This window comes from Fundulus heteroclitus, unplaced genomic scaffold (genome assembly GCF_011125445.2).
Source record: "Fundulus heteroclitus isolate FHET01 unplaced genomic scaffold, MU-UCD_Fhet_4.1 scaffold_133, whole genome shotgun sequence".
Classification (NCBI taxonomy): Eukaryota; Metazoa; Chordata; class Actinopteri; order Cyprinodontiformes; family Fundulidae; genus Fundulus; species Fundulus heteroclitus.
Window position 1 is genome coordinate 305,053 of NW_023396545.1, and position 21,765 is coordinate 326,817.

The window sequence follows — 21,765 nt, forward strand, 5'->3', positions numbered from 1 at the left end:
CCGATTTCAGCCGTACATTGTAGCACCACTGCTCTCACCGTATAGTATGCACATAACTGAGAAACACAAGAAGCAAACTGTCTTACGAGTTTATGAGAAGAAGAGGAAGACCAGAGTGGATTTGGGAGATTCTTTCACGCCATTCCGCTGAGGAGCGGAAGAGCAGGTAGGATGGCCATGCGCAGTTATTCAAAAACTGGGATGGGCGTTTCTTACCTACATTTCCAGAACAATTGTCCTCTACCTTTGAGATAAATATCTTTTGTTTATTGCAATATTATCGTCACACAAGCCAACTTTTAAATAAAATGCATTTGTTCAATCAGGGAAAAAATATGTTAAGAAATACATCTGTATATATATATTTTTTACCCAACACCAGGGTTGCAAATAAAGAGGTAAATATGTTTTGTGGCTCTATATGGATGTATTTTGTAGAAGTGAGAACAAAAATGGGTGTTTGTGTTGAAAAGCTTGCTGACCTCCGTCCTGAAGGGAGTAATGGCTGAACATTAGGGAAAGCTGCAATTTCTGATGCATCTTTACGATTCACGTTCTATAAAGAACTCCCGCTGGGTGCATGGCAACGGTTGGCGTGTGTCAACCTTTATGGCCACGGTGAAGAGACATACCTGTCTCAAGTTTGGAGTGGTCCGTCCTCTCCGTCACCTTCTCCTGGCTGATGAGGTAATCAACAATGCGTACGCCGATTGGTGGTTCTGTGTGGTTCCACTCCATGATGACCAATGAGCTGCTGGGTTCATAGGTGTACGACAGCTTCAGCCTGGCAACAGAGGGACAAACATTGAAAAAAAAAAAAGCAGTGCTGTGAAGCATGCTGTCAACATAATGACCTCCTCACTGTTCTGACAGCTAACGTCATCCTTCCTGATTCACAAACCTGCAAGCTACACGATCATAAATCCTGGCGTTAAAGAAGAAAGTCTAGTTTACTGCATCTCCCGATGTCTGCCTCACTCTAGAGCGGATGTTTGCTGCTACTGAATGAAGCACCGAGGATTTTGTATACGCGGGCTATCCTGGCCGCCAATCAATATGCAGCTGCTTGTTTAATTGAATAGCACGCCCACAGCAGACAGGAGGAATAAACCATTGATCGCTGTAATGTTTGGCTGCAATTAAATATTGAGTATCCATGGAGGCTGATGGCACATCACTAGAGTCCAGGCTGGGCTGAGATTGATTTCTGCTGGTAAAATGACAGATGGCGTTTCTCACACTTCTCAATGGGCCGAACTGAGGTAATGTAATGTTATTTCACTAACATGGGTTGAGGAAGCGGGGCGCAGGTGGGCAGTCCGTCTGTGCCAAATGCGCTGGAATCGCATCGACACCAGTCATCAATAACGTCGCCTTTGCCTGAGCACCACAGCATGCTCATCATCGCCTCCTGCAGAGCCTACAAGGACAGAAAGCTAGGGATTAATTGTGAGGCAAAAGCGTTTTTTTTTATTTTCAATAGTAATTACTGATAAATGTCAGAAATATATCAGCGTGTCTGTCAATACATTCCCCTTGTTTTTTTTTTTTTGTTTGCTTGTTTTCTTGTCAGTAATGTGCAGACTCCAAGTCTTTGGAACATATCTGGAATAGTTGGAGTTATGGTGAGAGCAACTTAATTGCCCCGTAATATCAGTTTTCTATTTGTATTTACTTTAATTGGTCACGTCAACAATTTTATTACCACTGTAAACATGCTCTGTGCATAGTAGTTTAACCTAGTGGAGATCAGATTTACAGATTTTCCTCACGTGGGAGATTAAAATGATCGTGTTACAACCAAAACCTTCAATTTAGCTATTGTGATTTTGTGTGACAGACCAACACATGGTTTCCAATTTCTCTTTTACAAAATCTAGAATCTGAAAGGTGTGGCCAGCATTCAGATGCAATCACTCTGAGGGAACACCTTTTACTAGTCCTTTAGGTGTGTCCTACCAGCTTTGCGAATGTTTACCCATTCTTCTTTGGTAAACACTCAAGGCAGACTGAATGGAGAGAGTTTGACAACATTATTTGAAGTCTTGCCACATATTCTCAGATGAAATTAAACCCATGACAACCCATGCGTTGACCTGAACCATTCCATTAAAGCTGTGTGGCTGTATGTTTTGGGTTTCCCTGTAGAAAGGTTAAGCTCCTCACTGGTCGAAAGACTTTTGGAGCCTCTAAAAGGTTTTCTTCCAGGATTGGCTTTTACTCAGCTCCACCCTTCTGTCCATTGACTTTGACCACTTTCCTTGTCTTTGCTGAAAAATATCACCCCCACATAATTTTGCTAATGTATCACCGTCACCACATGAATGGTGTGTTTTGTGGGATGTTCATTGCAACTTTTCTGAAGGACATGGCATTCTGCTCGTAGGCCAAACAGTTACATTGTTGTCTCATCTGACCACAGCACTTATTTTGAAAAGTTTGCTATGCGTTTGTGTCAGGAAGTGCATCCAACATAAAAACATTGCCAACTCTGTGGGCAAGGATCAGCAACCTGCTGTGGCAATCCCTCCACAAGAGACCAGCCGACTGTACTCACACTCACTATGCCCCTACATAGCTTGTGTAACATTTTAAACGGCTTTTGTCAAGTAAAATTTTGCTTTCTTACTTTTCCTCATCTAATAAGGATGTATTTATGAATTGCATGTCCAATGGTTGTCTTCTCAAAAGATTCTCCCACTTGAACTGTGGATCTGACCTGTGCAGCTCCTCCAAAGTTACTTTCAGAGAGAAACTCCATTTATTCTAAGATTAAATCACACACAGACCAATTCAACAGATGATATTTGAAGGTATCTTGTTGTAATGAATGTCATTCAGTGGTACCAGAGAAAGGGGAAATTAAATACTCAGTTCAGTTCATCCTACCCACAGCCAAACAGTCATCACACCCTCATTTGACCCAAAACGTAAATGTCACACCTCAGATGTTTTATATTCCACCTCAGCCATAGGCCCTCCTGCTCCTGCATGTTTGTTCTTAACAAAATCAAGAGATGATTTCTCCAGTGGATTTAACACAATTCAGCCTAAGTTGCTTTGTCAGAACCTCCAGAAGACTCAGGTGGAGGCCTCATCAATCACCTGGATCAGAGACTACCTGACTAACAGACCCCAGTTTGTAAGACCGAAGGGTTGTTTGTCAAACCACCAGGTAGTCAGCAGCACAGGAGCACCACAGGGGACTGTACTCTCTCCATTCCTTTTCACTCTTTACACTCTTTACAGGAACAGGTTCAGCACCATTCCCTTCTTTGGAGAAGAAGTGGAGGTGGTGGAGGAGTATAAATACCTCGATGTTCATCTGGACATCAAACTGGACTGGGGACAACTATGAGGTTGTACAGACTGTACTTCGTGCAGAAGCTTAGGTCCTTCAGAGTTTGCAAAAAAGATGCTACATATCTTCCATATGGCTGTTGTGGAGAGTGTGGTTGATATACGTACATTTAGGTGTTTGATTTTACCTTGTTATAGTGTGAAAACGCTTTTGCACAGCAGTGTAAACAGGGAGAAACAACACCTTGTTAGATCGTTGCTATGCCAGTCAGAACTGCTATTTAGATGACAAAAGCGTGGGAGGTGATCGGCAAGATTTTATCTGAAGCTGTGTATTTTCAAATGTGCGAGCACTTCAGGAACAATGGATTTTCACAACCCTTAATATAATAATCTGTGTGATGCTGGGCAGCAGAAGAAAAACAAAGGTATACATATACATCTAATCATAATGCAGCTTTTGTGCTCTGGCCTCATGAGTGTCTACACCAGTCATTTCTGAAGATTCTGTCAATAGCAGCTGTGTCTGCCCGACTGAGCTTGGGAATAAAGGCTCTGAGACATGTACAGCACCATATCGACCCTTTCTTCATCCTGCAGGAGCAGAAGCTTTATCGATGTACAATATTGATGGAATCAAATAAGTCACAGAACAGCACAGCAGCTCATGGCACGGCATGCTTTATAGAGAATCAGGTGTGAAACTGAAAGAGAAATTCTTCCCGGTAAGTTGTCTTTGTTTCATGATGGGTCCTTAAATTTGTGGACGCCCCACCTACTGTTATGCACATGGTGAATGCTTCATAGCAGGGAGCCAGCTGACAGTCTTAATGATCACGCAGCAGTACTCATGTCTGGATTGACGACTGATGTCATGAAACATCAAGTTCCTGCTCTGGTTCAAGAGAATCTTTTGCACATCACAGTAAAAATACAATAATTTGACAAAAAGTGGGGGACTGAAAGGGTGCTTGTCTTAGAATTGGTTCAAAGCACGATTTTGACCCTAATGGAAAAAAGTCATAACTGTACAACAAGTTTTTTGTAAATAGTAGATGTAAGGAGCCCAGATAATCAACACAGCTTAGAATATATATCTATATATAGCACACACCTGATAAGTCTCGTTGTTTGACACTAATTCGTAGATGGGTGCGGCTTTGGTGATTCTCAAGAGCACAGGTTCAGACTGCTGCCGCCCCTGTGCCGCTCTGGGACTCATGTGGCAGAGGTGACAGGAGCGTGGGCACTGGCCCTGGCTGTTGCAGTCCATCCTGACGCCTGCCGCCATGCGTTTAGCACCCGTGTCCAGAAGGCTGGCGATGTACGCCGGGTAAGTCAACGTCCTGGGCTCCTTGTCCCGCTCCTCGGACTCCTCTGAAGGGGAGTTACCTGAATGTACAGAAGACAAAGTAATAGATTAAGGACACAGTTTTCATGCTGTGGACGTACATATACAACCAAAAGGTTTATAAACTTTTAGAAAGATCAGACACATTTGTTTCTTCCACTGAGAAAAAAAAAAAAAGCTGTGGGGGAATGAAACAGCTGAACTGAGGATTTTATTTTTCTGTAGCACTGTGGCAAAAAACTACAAAGCATTTATGTGTTCCCAAATTCCCTTATTCTTTTGGAGTGTTTTATCCTTTCTGCATCATAGGCAGAATACATGAGCAGGGGTGTAAATAATTGGGGCTGTGCGTTGCGTCTGTGTTGAGCAATGAAATGTTTACTCTGCACTGATGCGACTGCTTTATTGATTTTGCTTCGTTTCCTTTTCTCTAACTCTGAGTTTAAAGTTTGACAAAAAATACTCCAGCAATAACATCAGACCAAGATAAATTTCCAGTCAGCAAAGTACAAGCCCTGGCTCTACCTTTCAAATGAAAATGGATTAGAGCATAAATGCATCTGTTCTCGAACATAAAGCAGGAAAATCAGACCAGTGGGGTCGTTGTTCTCTAGAAACCTTTGTCCATCTCCTTTCACTGAAGTAACACCTATATTTAATGTGGGATATTTTTATTTGATATCCAAATTTGAATAAAAAGATGAAAAAGAGAGAAAATATATGCACACAGTTGAAGATTATTCAAAATTGATGATGCAGTGAGTGTGAAAATATTATGCACTATGCTTCTGTGTTGATGTGCGCAGACTTATCACCATTCTAATCAGAGTTTCTCTGCCAACTCCTCTTTTCATCTAAAAGGGGAACTCAAGGAAATAGAGTTGGAGGACAAATGGAGCAAGAGACATTATCCACTTTATGTAGTGTGGACGGGAGTCGTTTATGGAATCTCTGCTTTTACATGAATCCATTAATATAAAAGTCATATCAAGCGGGAACTGTCAATGACTTATTGGAACCGCTCTTTCTGTAGGTGGAGTCATTGTACAACATCAGCTTCAGCGGTTTGCAACCACTGGATGCACAATTTTGAAATTATTGAGAATTTTCTCTAATCTACACAGGGTCATAACTGAAAACACAGCTATGATCTCTGGTTAAATATTCCTTAGATCTTTCTAACTTGATTTTAAGATGAATTTAGAGTTCTTCCCTCTTCATCATTAAAGCAGTGAAAGAGACCATCAGCATAATGCTACAACCACCATGCTAGACAATTGGGACTGAGTTCTTGACTTCTTGTTATGCCAAATAACTCGGTCTTAGTCAAGTCGGTTGATAAAACATTTCGCCACTTGGTTTTTCCATTTGATCAGCTAAAAATTTAAGTCATGCTTAAACGTTTTTGGAACACTGGCAAATTTCTCGGACGGCACCCTTTAAGTCTACAACGAACTCATACTTGCTAGACCACAGACGGTGACACTGATGCTGCAGCAGTTTCTATTTCAGGTGCACTTGAACCATTCATTATCTTTTCAACCAATTTCCATTCATCTGAGAGTGCCAGTTTGGGCCATATGGCTGGAACTTTGTCATGTCAGGGTTTTCTAACGGAATAATCGTGCCAAACATACATCAAAACCTGTTTTTAATCAATTAAGCTGACTAACATTAAAGCTGGTTCTGTGACAAGATGCTAATTCTGGCAAGAAGCGGGGTGAAGCCTACTAACTTAGACCGGCCAGATGCTTCTTGATGACTATACAAAAAACAAAAAAACAAAACAAGAACAAAATATGTGGTCTATATACAACTTGGTGAGTGACAAATCTAGAAAGATGTATATAGATTACCTAGATTTAAGCCTGTATTTTCGTCTGTCCCTGGAGTAAAAAAAAAGTACTACGTTGTTTCAGAAAGAAAAAAAGCTGAAAAAAATACCCAATGCATTAAGAAAACAATTGAAAGGGTTGGAGGAGATCAAACCAAACAACCCAGAACGGTGCTTAACCATACTGCACGGTCATAAGTTGTTTCTGCTGCCTCCAAAGTTATTAGGTAAGAAAGCTTTAAGTGCAAAACTAAAGCAAGCATATCCAACCTTAAGAACAAGGACCGAGAGCAAAGCCAACCCTGACAAAACAGAACAGTCTGCGTGAAATCAGCAAAAGACACACAGGAAATGGAAATGGAGAAAACAGTCGGACCACGGCAGAAGGGCGCTGACACAGAAATGAACTAACAATCACACCCAGCTGTGTAAAAGTAAAGGGAAATGAATCTTTCAGGGGAGCGGCAGAAGAACATAACATCCCACAAATATATACCAGCCGACCTGAGGAAAACAAAATTAGCTTGGGGAAATATACCACGTATAGGGGAACAACGTCTCCATTGACGCTGCCGCCAGCTTCACAGCAGAACATGTTGTGTCCAGTATTGCTATTTCAGAAGTCATTTCATCAAAAATATATATATATAAAGTCCTGATTCCACATTTGTGAAGTGAAGGGCTATGCCAATCAAAGGGAAGGTAAAAAGGTCTGACTGGAGTTCAACACGTTGACGAGCAAAAATAAAAATCATGGATGTTCTCATATTCTAAAGCATGAGGACTTTGTATTATTTTAGAAAACCAAATTTGAACCTTTTAGAGATAAGAAGTTAAATAGTTAATGCATGGACGTATAAAAAGCAATTTTGTGAGAGCAAGTAAATAAAAAAACAAAAATTGCATTCAAAGACTTGTGCATCTGAATGCTGCCAAGGATTTCTGCACCCTTGCACCTCTGACCGGCCCAAACGTGAATCCATCCCTGTCAAGCTGGCTCACTTCCAACTAATCAGCTCTCATCATTCCATCTTCACTTGCCACCTTTTGGCAGACGGAAATTAAATGTGGCAGTTATATTAGCCAAGGCGGCGCCTTGTAGGGCAAGGAAAATTGCCAATGATTAGTTCAGTTTAGTTTTGGTTTGGTTCAGCAGTGCTCACTGTCAGCTCAGGCTGCTGGGGGATATTAGAATGGATGAGCAGCCCGGCCCTGCGACATCTGATGACCCAACACAGATGACAAATAATCACATTAAGTTTTCCCCCACTTCTGAGCAACTTTGGGAATTGGAAAAAAAAAAAAAAAATAAGCACAGATTACCAAGCCGACTGTGGGAACCACATACGGTGCCTTTTAAAAGCACTTCTACCCGTTTTTAAAACGTCGCCCATTACAGGCACAAAAATCCTTTTTCTAATGGAATTTTATGTGAAAGAGTAATGCAAGGTAGTGCACTAGAGTGAGGTGGAAGAAAAAATAAAACCAGCTATCTATCTGCCCATAAACTCTGATCATCTTCCATGTCTCTGCTGAGCGACGCATGCCCACACCATGATGCTGCCACCACAATTTCTCAAGAAATGACACAGTGAATTGCCAGATTAGTTTTATGTGTTGCTTTGTTCAGTTCAGTGCAATTGTATCGATATCCCGAAATTAAATTTGGTTTGCAGCAGACGTCACAGACACAGAGGACACAGTCATACAATCCACAGTCACTCCCTTAGCACCACACAGTCACAATCTTCAGAGAAGTGCATCGCTCATGAACATCTATTATTCTCTGATGTAACTAATAGATCCTAGCACATGGTACTAAGTCATTGAATAATGTAAAAAGAATGTATAGACGCAATCCTACTAAATAATGTTGAATTGTCATTGCAATAAGAGAAAAAACAAGTTTATGGGGTATAAACACTTACTGTTTTAAGAAAAAAAATCTCTATGCTGCAAATTAAAAAGTTGTTTTGTTCCCAAAATGAACATACAGTTGTTTTATCCAATACTAACAATATTTGTAGCAAACATTTAACTATGTTTAAAAAGCAAAATTGCATCAGAAAAATATCTCACAGGTTTTATTGATTGTTTTGAAGCTTTGAGTTCAGGTTTCGGCCACAAGGTTATTTAATCATGGGCTGTGATAAGAAACTGTTATCTTTGATCTTTTTTATTACCCTTTAAATGTAAAACTATTAGCTTTATTTCCTGGTTTCATTCTTTTGAGCTTTCAACCTTTCTCTGTTGCGGACTTGGGAAATGCTGGACTTGTTGGCAGATTTCTGGAAATTTCTAAGTCACGGCACAGATCTATATTTTCTATGGAAAAAGCATTGATTCTGCTGTTTACAGGTAGCTATGCTAACCTACCTGACCATGTCAAATATTCCAATATAAAATATTAAAGAGACTAAAGTGTCATCTTTAAATAATTAGTTGTTTTAAATGAGTAAAACACTACTTTACAGTGATTGCTCACTCCAACACTTGTGTGTCACCCCTTCTGCTCTTAATATTAATAATGAATGCTGCTCATGGCTGGAAGGCTAAAAAGAGATATTTTGGATGCGGTTCATGATGGCTCTTGAAATTTGGAATTTGGCCAAATTGGTGTTGGCAAGTCAAAGCTTTACAGAAATCAAGGATCAGTTTGTGTCTTTTTCACTTTAAACAGGACAATATGCAAAAAAGATGAACATGAGGCTACACTGAAAAAGACTTTAGATGTGAAACCATAACAACATATGAAATCTTCACAAAGATGAGACATAAAATAAGGAACATAAACGTGGAGGTACCTGCTCACATTGTTTTAAATGTTTTTATTTTGTCTTCAGCAGTCAGATGTGGGTGTTTTATTTGATATGGTGTGCTTCCAATGTGGTTACATTCATTTATGGTCCTATGTGCAGAAATCACTCAGCTGACCATCAATTCGTCAATCTGCCATCTTTGTTTTCAACTGGAGGAAAATGCCATTTAATTTGGATTAGAGACAAAGGATAACTTTTCTCTTTTTAGAGCCAAGTTAAGGATATTCTCAGAGCTCCTGCTAGAAGCTTGCATGAAGGCGAGACATGTTATTCTCTTTTAAGAGAATAACATCACTTGTTCAGTCTCAGGACCCTCTGAGAACTTTGCATCAATAGGACACTATTGTGTGTTGTAAAGTGTCTCGGGACACAAACTACTTCTAAAGGCTAATTTTCTCCAAGCCTGGACACACCTGTTGTTGCCTTGTGCACAAAGACTGTTCTCATCATCGTAGAGACAGAAAGCAACCCAGAACCCAGAGCGAACAGCCTTGTTAGGCATGTAGGTTACGTTTACGCTCACCCAGGTAGGGAATATGTTTAATAGTTTGAACTTATAGGAACAAAAAGAGCCGTAAAGTTTCTCCTTACACACTGCTGCTGTTTTATGAATTATAATTTGGGTGATAAAGCTTGTCGGAAGTGAGACATTAGCGTGTTTCATTACCTGAGATATAGCCACCTCTCAGTGGTCTTTGTCCCAGCAATGACTCTGAGTGCCACAAAAGCTCCAATGTGGAATCATTATGAGGAAATGCAGGCCTGACCTTTAAATGCGAGGATGAGATCACCACCAATAGGGAAATGCATAACTCTACCTGTACTTGAAAGTGAAGGTTAAACCTGGTATTTGGAGGCGCCTGGTACATGAGCTATTGGCAGGACTGCTGTTTCCTTCACATGCATATTTGTGTATATTTAGTCTGCATAACTTAGGTGTCAGCCTAAGGAAGGGAATCTCCTGATATCAGTACACAAGTTATTTTTTTTAAATTGGCAGCATTGTCTTTTATTCCAGCTTTTTCACACTTCTCTGACCAACAGATTTCTCAGAAAAAACGTGTGCCCCTTACAGACTTCTTCTGTTTTTGCTTTTTATCACGCTTAATTCTTCAGGTCAAACACATTTCAATATCAGACAAAGATAATTTACAGAAAATTTAGGTTATGCAAACTTATTTCAAATTATTTAATTTATTGATGGAATAAGCTCTCCTAACCCTACCTGGCACCATGTGAAAACATGACTGCCCTGTTGTAAAATTATAATTTTTTTTAAATCCAGGGGGATACAGAAGAACCCGGAACTACATCTAAAGCACTATAGGCCTCACCTGAATGTTCATAAATCAACAAAAATATGGAGCTTTAGTCAAACATAGTAGTTGTACGCTTATCTTCTGGGGTTGCATTGCTGCATCAGGACCTGGACAACTTGCTTTAATTGAGACAACTTTGAATTTAGCTCTTAGCCCGACATTACTGAATAATAATATAGAATATATTGAAAATTATGGATCAGAAACCAACTAGGTGGCATCACTGTTTGATTGTACAGAAATATAAGCTTTTAGATTTTGATAGTTTTATTAAGTTTTCTTTTCTTAAGATGATTTTTAAATGCACAAACAATATAGCTCCAGCCATACTCTGTCCTTTTGTGACAAAAATAAATACACAGAGAGTTAACACTAGGAGAGCAGCGGGTGGCAACTGTATAGCAGAGGGGCGCAAAACCACTTTTGGACAGTCAAGTTTCTCAGTGATAGGGATCCGTTTTTGGAATGATTTACTAACGGAAATAAAAAAAGAAACTGACCTGAAAACATTTAATAGAAAGGTGAAACATTGGCTGAAAGAAAATCAAATATGTGAACATTGAGTCATTATGATTATGTTGGATGTGAGGTGTTGTTTTGTGTAATGTTGTTAGGATTGTGTAAAATGTTCATGGTTGTCTTTTATAATGTATTTTATATACATGATTGTGCAATGTGAGCTACGTTTTAGGAAAATGTATTTTATAAAGGCCTGACTGGGGATTGGGGTTGCAAATTAGCCTATAGGCTAAAACCTTTCATGCAACACATCTACACATTTTGTTATGGCTCTGCCTATTACAATTATGAATGTAATAATGTGCGCTGCATTGTCCCTGACAAATAAACTAATAAAAAAAAAATAAAAAAAATTCTGGACATCAGTTTTTGATCTTAAACTCAAGCACACTTGGTTAATGCAACAGAAAAATGCAAGCCCACCTTCAAATGGCTTCAATAAAGAATAAAATTTAAGGTGTTGGGTATTGGCTTGGTCAATGTAAGGACCTAAATTTGTTTGAGATGCTGTGATGTGACCAAAACAGGCTTTTCATGCTTGCAAATTGTCCGGTGTGACTATATTCAAACTATTCTTCAAAGAAGAGTTGGCCAGAATGATTCCCAAAGTGGAATAAAAGACTCCGTGTTGCTTACCTCAAACGTTGGATGATTAGCAATAGGGGAAAAAAAACCTAACTGTATAGGTAGGTTTATTGCTTAAGAAATTAAAATTATTTAAAAACTATGAGGGCCAAACACTTTTTCATAACACCGCATGCTTGGACCAAACATGTTTCCCCAACACAACAAAAACACTGGAAGACTGTGCTAGTATTTAGCATTTTCAATCATAGCATCACAGAAGTAAAACAGAACAGATGACATTCCTCACATTTTCCAAGACTTGCTCTGCTTTTGCACGCTACAAAGTGTCTCCTCTTTGTTCGTATTTTGATGTCCTTCCAAAGAGCCTTGGCTCTCTTTAAACTGAAAGTTACACAGACACACTTATCAAAGCAACTAAACAGCTGTCAGCTTCGACTCTACACGAGTTGACGTCCTTTTTTTTTTGCTTTTGACAAGCTATATATTGGTTTGAAGACAAATGGTTAGGAAATTGCCCACAAAGAGAAATATACACATATTAAAAGTACTGAAAGAGCCAGACGTCTCACTAGGAAAGGGATACAGGGAAAGTACAAAGAAAAAAAATCGCCTCATTACATTTCCCTTCATATTTTGACCTTTCAGTAATACAACTTTGGACCCAATTTTTGCTGGACAGTAACTACCCTCATCCATTTTCTGTGTTGTGCAACTTTTTTACACTTGTGTAAAGAGTTCTGTTTCTACGCATCTCTGATTTCTGACTTTTTTCCCTTTTTTAGAAGGTGAATGTGCCGTCGTGATTACATTAGGTATGTTTCATATGTGGGTACAAGCAGTTGGGATGTGTGTGTGCTTACCCTCAGCTGGAAGCCCAATCCTACTGCAAGCCAGAACATACTGATCTCAAGCAAGGGGCATTTGTTTTTTTTTACCTGTGCTGACAGGGCTCGTTGCTTTTATCTTAAAATGTTTCAGCCAGAGAAGTGACAGGATGCAATATGGATTGGAGCAGTGCTGTCAAAAGCATGACAATAAATGACTCCCATGTTAAAACCACAAATGTGCACCACAATCTTTTGAGCATCACAAAATCGAATTTTGTGATGCCCAACAAGGCCGGTAAATTTTACTCCACCCTGAGACGGAATGAGGACACCGACTCCAATAACGGTCTCAAGAACGTATTGTCCTTTACATTTAAAAGGCTTTACCACCGATAAACATCCATCAAGCCATTGTTTCTACCTGCTCATCCTCGCAGGGTCTTGGAAAGTCCGGTGCTTATCTCTGGTGGTCATTGGGCGAGAGGCGTGGTACACCTGGACAGGTTGCTAGTGTATCACAAGGCAACACAGGACAAGCAGCTATACATGTACACCAACAAGTGAGCACACTCACTCCTGAGGGCAATTTAGAGAGACCCATTTACCTAACAGAGTACCTTTTCTGCAAACTCTGCAAAATTTAAAGGGGTCAAAACACGTACCATGTATATTAATTTTGACACCAGCAGCTCACTGGTTGCATACAAAGGTTTTCCGAATAAATCCTCATGCCCTGTTGGCTTATTGTATGTTATTTATGTGTTTTACATTGTATTTTTGCTCTATTTGTCAGTAAAATTTGCGTCTTGGTGTATATTTACCACAACAAGACCACAAAACTGGAACCCTGTAGATTAGGTTGGTCTTCAATCACACCGAGCTGTCACTTTATTGCGAGGTATTGTATGTCGGTCTACTGGCACTTACAGAAGCTGCGTCAACCGTCGCCATCTTGCTTTCTGACAGTTCAGCGGTACTGCTGGCAGATGTCACAACAATGTTCGTGTGTCCATATCGCTTCCAGCGCAAAGCTCTTTTCAGGCTCAAAAAGGATGAAGTAAACACAATCAGGACAAAGGCTTGCCGTATGTTTAATTTGAAGATGAATATTATATGTTTTGTGTTTTCTTCTCAGGTCAAAATTTGTGACTAGGCCCCTTTAAACCCAGAGCCCTTCTGTAATACGACAGCGCTGACAACTGTGGCACCCTGCAACCTTCCAATACACATGATAAATACAAAAAAAGAAAAATTTGGTATCATAGTCGGTTGTGAACAGATCAAGATAATCTTACATATGTTGTACACAATTAGATTTTTATCATTATGTTTAGAATCTTCACCTTTTGTTGGTCTTATAATAAAGTTAAGTGATTTCCATAGCTTGCTTTTACTTTAATGTTTGGTCACAGTTTGTTGACTATGATTTATATATATATATATATAAACTAGGTTTATTCAAAATAAGTGTGAAACATGTTAATATGACCTTCATGACCGTCTTATACCTGATAGGCGTAAGCCAAAGAAACAAACTGACACCGTGAGGCAGCTTTTTGTTCATCTGAGCCAATCAGTGTGTGGGTATAAAGTTTGGAATTCGGGGCTCTTTTGACCCGCGCTATATCAGGCCAGATGACTCATCAGCTCCATGGTACACAACAGATGGAGCTCAGAGCTTTTCAGATTCCTATAATACCACTCTATCCACCCATTCCTCCCACACTCGGCGATGAGACGCATCTCCTGTTCATCCGCCACTCAGTGACTCAAGTCGGTCCTTCTGTTTACAAAAATATGCTTTCAAGTTCCCATGAATTTGTGCGAGAGAAGAGGAGACAAGAGAAACACATGGAGGGAAGAGGGTAAAAAGACGTTTAAGAACGTAATCTTCACATGTTTGTGCGAATATATTACCGCTTTTCGGAGCAAAAGCCTTCATTTCCTGCCTCTCGCAGCCCTGCAGATCCTCGTTATATTGCATTTCATCAGGCCTCTTGGTGAAACATTGACTCCTTAAATCACCATTCATCTTTGAGATTAAAGCACCATGACTTCAGCCCTTGACACCATCAAACTCATTTTTTAACACCGGTTTTAAAACTAAATGCCTCGCTTGACACCTCCGAGGCTCCCTCCTCTCCTAGCCTGAACCCTGCTCTCCTCCATCCTTTTTAGAAATACCATGAATGCACGCCCATAGAGCTCAGGCGAGGAGAGGCGCATTGAGACACAGCCACTAGATGGAGGTAGTGGATCACTCATGCAGCTCCAACCAGAGGAAAGAGGGGACACCGACGTACACGCTCCATTGTTCAGCAGACAAAAAAGAGGGCAAATCATGCCTAACCTTCTAAACGTGCCTGGCTGAGATGAACATTACATGGTTATGGAGCATAATCATGAGCTCCCACTGATCTGAGAATGTTGGAAATTAGGGCAGGCACTGGTTTAGTAAATGGGAAAGCAGTGACATGGAAAGCCGCATAAAAAAAAAAAAAAAGCAGAGCTTTGGACAGATCGCTCCAATTGTAAGTATGAAGAGAAACGATAAACAGAATTAGAGGCAGCACAGAGCAAACTGAAAGAGACGCAAGACAAACAATGTGCCTCTGCTGTGTGTCGGTCTGTGTGACGCGTTCTAAACTCCCCAAACTACAAAATAGAATACAGCAACGTGCCTAAGCGAATGTTTGTGACAGGCATATCGTCTCAGATGTGCCGTGCAGTTGCACTCCGTATGCGCGCACAAAGACACCTTTTCGTAGGCACCCAAAACGCAGCTTGTTGTACCCGGTGATTCACAGCAGCCGGGTGACACTCTGCCAGCTTCCAGCTGGAGCAAATTGAGTATATATAAAACAACAACAACAACAACAAAACTGCTCAACTTTCTGGGGAATGAAGGGCCAGACTTTAATTCAGCAGGATTGCTTCTGCTTGTAGACTTTGAGGGGGTAGGAGGTGGCAGAGGAACAGCATTTGTTTGTCAATGTGCTTGTTCGGGAGAGGGGGAGAGGTGCAGGCAACACAATTTGGATGTTTTTGTGGAAGTGAGAAGGCAGTGGTTTTAAATGGCTGAGACAGAGAGGAAGGGGTACGTGTAAAGTGGGTGTAAGCATAGTTTAAATGCTCTGCGGTGCTACGACACTTAGACTCCCCTGCGAAAGATGCGACGGTAGCACGGTCATCAACTTGACCACAACAACGAGCTGCAACAGCCTGAGAATCAAGATGCAAATAAAAATAAACCATTTATCTTCAGTCCCTTGGATTTGGTTTTTCAGATTGCCCCCGTAAAGCAAAATTATCTATGGAGATGATGTTTAGAGACCCAACAAGTCATAATTAACCTAAAGGCACCAACACTGTAAAGCACCAAAATTTCCAGCTCCCAAATTTCAAGAGCTGGGTGTCCTTTTGTACGGATGGATGGATGGAAGTTAGGAATAGATAATATAAGATTTATTGTCTCTCAATGGGGAAAGTCACATGTGACAGTGGTAAACACACAGTTACACCTGATTATTAGCAATGAAAAAAGAAGAGAAGAAGAAAAAAGAGAAAACAAACCAGTGTACTCTAAAGTTAGCTCTAAGAAAACACTAAGAGTAGAAGATAAAGGTAAATACCAGAGTAAACATTGCACAGAGGAAAAAAACATTTGACAGTGGAGAATAAACTCCAGTCTATTTACATAACACATGATAATAGAATTCACAATATGCATAATAGTGCAGCAGCATCCCTGGCTAAGGCATGTGCAATTTTCCTTAGCATGTGGGAACAGTGTAAATGATTAATGGTCAGATCAGAACCTGTGCAACAATTAGCATGATGTGAACAGTTATTATGTCTGTTGTGAGCAGCAGAGATTATGAAGCCTGACTGCAGCCGGGAGGAACAACCTGCAGAAATGTTCCTTAGACCATCTAGGGTGCAGCAGTCTGTCACTAAAAGAGCTCTCCAGCTCTGCAGCAGCTCCATGCATGGGGAAGGAGAATTGATAGCTGGATGGAAATGATGGATAAATTGAACCTTTAGACAATTTATACTTAGTATTATTTGTCTTTACTTATTAAAGTCTGGAAAATCTTTACTAAACTCGATACTTTATCAGACTATGCAGACACTGAACTACTGAGCTAATCCTAAGCATCTTCACAATCTGCCTTGTTGTATTAATTTACAATGCACCAAATTACTGTGTTAGCAGTTCGTTAAACTGGAAGGTATCTGTAACCTTCCAATCAAAACTAAAATGGGTAAAAAAATATAAGGAATATACTACTTCACCAATCCCATACACACAAGATATATATATATATATATATATATATATATATATATATATATATATATATATATATATATATATATATATATATATATATAGGATACAAACATGTTTAAAAAACACTAAAGAAAAGACGGTGCAGCTGAGTAAAACTACTGTCTAGCTCTTTGCACACTGTATTTGACCATCCCAGTTTAGCAGTAGAGTGTTTTCAATTGTTTCCATCAAGGCAGCTCACAAAGGTGCACAGCACTTGGCAGAGGTCCGGTGTGTGAACGCTACTGTTTGACGTGTAGCACAGCATCAGAAGGTCTGGGGTGTATGCTGCGGGCCAGATAAGTTAAGTGATCTTTTAAACCACTGCAGCGCCACCTGAACTGATGGTGCAACACTCCAAATGAGCAATGATGCTTGCTGTTCCATAAAGGTGGAAAAAGAGAGTGAGATAAAAAAAGAGTGATTTTGGACCAGTTTTGTAGACCTTTAGTTACATTTTGGATTAACAAGTGCCAATTTTTTTGGGATCCAGCCTAGCAGCTGCATTATCGAGTAGTCTCAAAGACGTATCAGGAGAATTACAATGATATGTGCAATGCAAAATAAAAACACAAACATTCATCTCAGCATTGGATATCTTTGTTCAATATCTTGTTTAATAATATTTAACTAATCGAAGCAAGAACAAACAACACACCAAATAAAAAAACTACCATAACAAGTCAATCCCACATCCATCCATCCATCCATCCATCCATCCATCCATCCATCCATCCATCCATCCATCCATCCATCCATCCATCCATCCATCCATCCATCCATCCATCCATCCATCAATCCTCCAGTGAGATCTGAGATCAGATGTCCAAACCACCAACTCATGCTTTTCGGTGAGATCTGTTATCCCCCTGGGATAGTGCTTTCTGCTTCAGCTCTTTCTTCATTTCAACAGGCCAGAGCAGAGCCCACATTACTGCAGACAAAGCCCAAAGTCCCTCCGTCCTTTCATCCCTCCTTCCATCCCTCCTTCCATCCTACCATCACTTGTGAACAAGACACCAAGATACTTAAACTCCTCCCCTTGAGGCAGAGACTATGGTTTTAATGTTTTTGGGAAATGAGCCTAAACTGTAACATTCTGTGCAACCAAGCCATCTGATGCCCAGATAAAAACATTACTTTTTTTTTTTTTAATTCAACTGGAGAATCAAATAAGTACAACAACAAGCGATTCAGGACAAGATTTCAGTTTCTGAAGGAACACTTAATGATCTCCAGTGTCAGAGGCTAAACTCCTGGGGCCTTTGAGACTAAGACGCTCCGACATGGGACAAACAATGTTGAATTGCTTGCAATTTAAAATATTGTAATGTATTCAAAATTTGTTTCAGGTCTTAGGCTGAGCCAGGCAGGAAAATAGGGAGTTATTCTGTCATCATTGGAAATTTGAAAGTTTTGAATGATCCTGTTAGATTAAAACCAGGTGGTTTTGGGGATTAACAGTAAAGTATAAGATTGCCTTTTAAATAAAGGATTTCGTTTTAGGTATCTAAGCTTCCAGTTAAATCAGAAACATAAAAAAGTGCTTGAAAATGGATCTCAAATATCCCCCATTTCTGCTTGACGGCGCTGAAAAAGCTAGTATTTCAATAAAAAAGATAAAAATGGTTGGTAAAGATTCTTCAAATATATGTGGGAAGATTTTTAGATTCGTTTTGCCATGTAAAAAAAAAAAAAAAGCTCTTTTTACTATCAGACATGGATTAACAGATAAAGAGACAGAGGATATCTTAGATTACATCATAGCCAGAGTAAATCTCTCCTGAAGTTCAATATTTCTTTAATGTGACAACACATCTGCAGCTCCGCAGAGGCCCTTTCAGCAGGGGTAAGCCCTTCAGTCTGCTCATCCAGCCCGCCAACATAACCAGACATTTAAACGCACACACAGAAGTTATCTCCAACAGTATCTGACAAGGCTCACTAAGCCTTGATGAAAGCTCTGTGTCTAAAGCAGTATGTGGCGCATGGAGTGCTGTTAGCAGACGCTGTTTGTCTAAGTGCTGATTAGGGCCTCTGACCGCGGCCTGACAGTCCCATTAGTGACGTCGCCTTCATGGATGGCGAGGTGGCCCAGCGACAATGTCTGTCTGTCTGTCAGCATGATGATCTGCATGTTCATCACTTTCACTTATTCTGCCCTGCGTTCATCCCTTTCACACATGCTTCCTTTGGGTTTTTCCATAACCACGACGTGCAGAGAGCACGGAAATGTAACCATCATGTCAGATGTGGAATTTCACCCTTTATTCTTTTATATCGTTAAATAAAACATGATTAGTGCTGCTGATGCATGGAGCCATTTGCTGAGCAACAGGTTCGAATCAAGACATTTTACACTGGACTATGTCGTCTTTGACAGTTGATAGTCAATGCTTGGTTTAGGCCTGAATTATACTCTATTCAAGATATCCTCTTTAAATGGATACATTTTCCTAGTTTTGGAATCTGCACCTATACAATCTGCGGGATTGGAAATAAAAAAAAGGCTTTCGTGTCAGGGCTGTGCCAGTAGGTGGCGATAAGGCTCACAATAATGACAAAGACGTTTATAATAAGATACTAAGCTTCTTTAAATAGTTGCATTATACCTATTTATAGAACTGGAAAACTGTCTAAAACGTTTGTGTGTGTGTGTGTGTGTGTGTGTGTGTGTGTGTGTGTGTGTGTGTGTGTGTGTGTTTCTTTAAGCATTGTTTTAGGTAAGGTAAGTAAGGTTTAGGCAACAAAGCTACTGCATCAGACCAAAGATAGGATCATTTTCTCTGTAGAAAAAAAAAAAACCCTTGAATTATCCACCTGCCTGCTGTCTCCAGTTGCTGTACCAATTCACCACGGAGCAGGACCGTATGGTAAGATTATATGCATCTGTGTTTATTGGAGCATATTGTGACAAATTAAGATTGTGTGATTAGCCCCACTGGAGGTGTCACAGCTTGCATGTCTAAAACAAGTTAATCTTCTTTTTTATGACTGCAGAACAAGTGACAAGTAAATACGTAAATAAATATAGCTGTCTATTGGGACCTTTGGGTCCTTCGAGGGCATAAAATGATTTAGAGGAATTTTATTTGTATTCTAAAAAACTGGCCATCCAGATAATTTTACATTTGGTTAAGTATATTTCTTTGTAAATGCAACATGGAATAACGAATAAAGACTTGATATTCCTAAAACATAAAATGTTCTATTGGTAACAAATCTTACCAAAATATTTTTATTAGGATTTTAATAGGTTTTATTATGAATGATTACATAAACTTAGAAATGGTTACCAGCTCTCATAATGCATATCTTATGACAAGGGAAGTTTCTTTTTTTGGAGCAAGAATTTAGGTTCGTAATCAGCTGTAGTTAGTTTAGCAGCCATCCTAATGGTAAAGTCAAACTTGAACACAAACTGAGCTGCTCAACCTTGAGGCCATCATTGCCAAGACACAGTGGTTGTCAGGGAAAAAGGGTTGCATGGCCCCTCATTTGAATCAATCTAAATTTTTTAGTACTATTTCAGTAATGTTTTATGCCCTAAAACATAACATTTTTATTTTTTGTTTCTTTTTAACATTGATGACAATGCAGATGATTTCTTGGGAAAAAAAAAAAAAATTTAGGGAAATGCGAATAGGGAAGCATCTTGTCATTTTGCATGCACAATTTAATGGCTGCAAGTATGTCAAGACAGGACAGATTACTGGACTTCAGCCAGAGGCAAAGATGCTTCTCACAGATGAAGTTTTCAAAATAACTGTTAAGTTCTGTACCTTGGAGCATAGGTCAACCTCACTGACCGTGTTTTGCATGGTTAAAAACTGTGGCTGTGAAACTGCGGCTGTGAAACTGAACCCCTGATAATCAGCCGTATTATGGGTTAAAAAGTCTGAACACATAGGTTTTAGATGTATGAAAGAATCATTGTTCTGGATTGTTGTATTTTAAATTCTTATGTTGTTTTTGTTACCCCGCCTTTCGCCCAGTGAACGCTGGAGATAGGCACCAGCACCCCCGTCACCCCATTAGGGGTTTAAGCGGGTTGGAAAATGGATGGATGGATGTTGTTTTTGGCTGTTGGTTATGCTGAAGTTTTGTACTTTCCTTTAAATAATAAATAAATATTGCTTTAGTCTAAAGATTAAGTCAACATGCCACAGAATTTAACAAGTTTAATCAAGTTATTTTTAGTAATCGAGTTTAGCAAATATTTAAAAAGATTTCTTATTGTATGGATGCATTTCAACAACTGGCTGGAAAGTAACTAGTAAAACTTAGTTTTTAATAATTATCTGCCCTAATAAATCTGTTTGCAAATTATTGAACCAGTTTCTTGACTAAATTTCAGTTCTGTTTTATCATTGTTGTCAACTGTTTTCTTTCACTCTTTTTTTATTGTGAGCGACCGAGCCGAAAAAATCAGAGAAGCACATGGAAGTCTTTGAGGAAAAAAAAAATAGTAACAAATTTATTTACCAAAAATAATTCAAACTTCTAACAAAAAAGGGCCCATAAAGGGGGAAAAAAATAAAAAATTAACATAACCCAAACCTGACACAGGAACAGACCATCCCAAACTGAGACACAAGGGAAACATGTATACTGGTTGATCAGACCATTTTGATTCAGGAGGGGAACATTAAATTCATTTACCCAAACAATACCACAACAAAAGACCAAACTAATCAGTACAATACTAAATGGGCAACCTATGAGAAAGATAACTTAAATAATTAAACTTCCCAAATTGAATTACATAAAACAAAACCAAATAAAAAGACCTAAACCCTTCCTACACCCCTTCTAAAACCAAGTGGAAGAGTCCAACTAGGCCTCAGTGCCATTGAGGAGATCCTTTGCAGCTGG

General features: G+C 39.5%; 1 protein-coding gene across 1 annotated transcript in view; it reads right to left on the reverse strand.

Moving 5' to 3' along the window:
* Window positions 1-21,765, reverse strand: part of astn1 (astrotactin 1) — a gene marked incomplete at its 5' end in the record, with an annotated part of 294,255 nt that overhangs the window by 67,785 nt on the left and 204,705 nt on the right. The window contains 3 exon segments of the mRNA XM_036129065.1: window positions 633-784; window positions 1,287-1,420; window positions 4,415-4,692. Of these exon segments, the coding sequence (XP_035984958.1) occupies window positions 633-784; window positions 1,287-1,420; window positions 4,415-4,692 (564 nt within the window).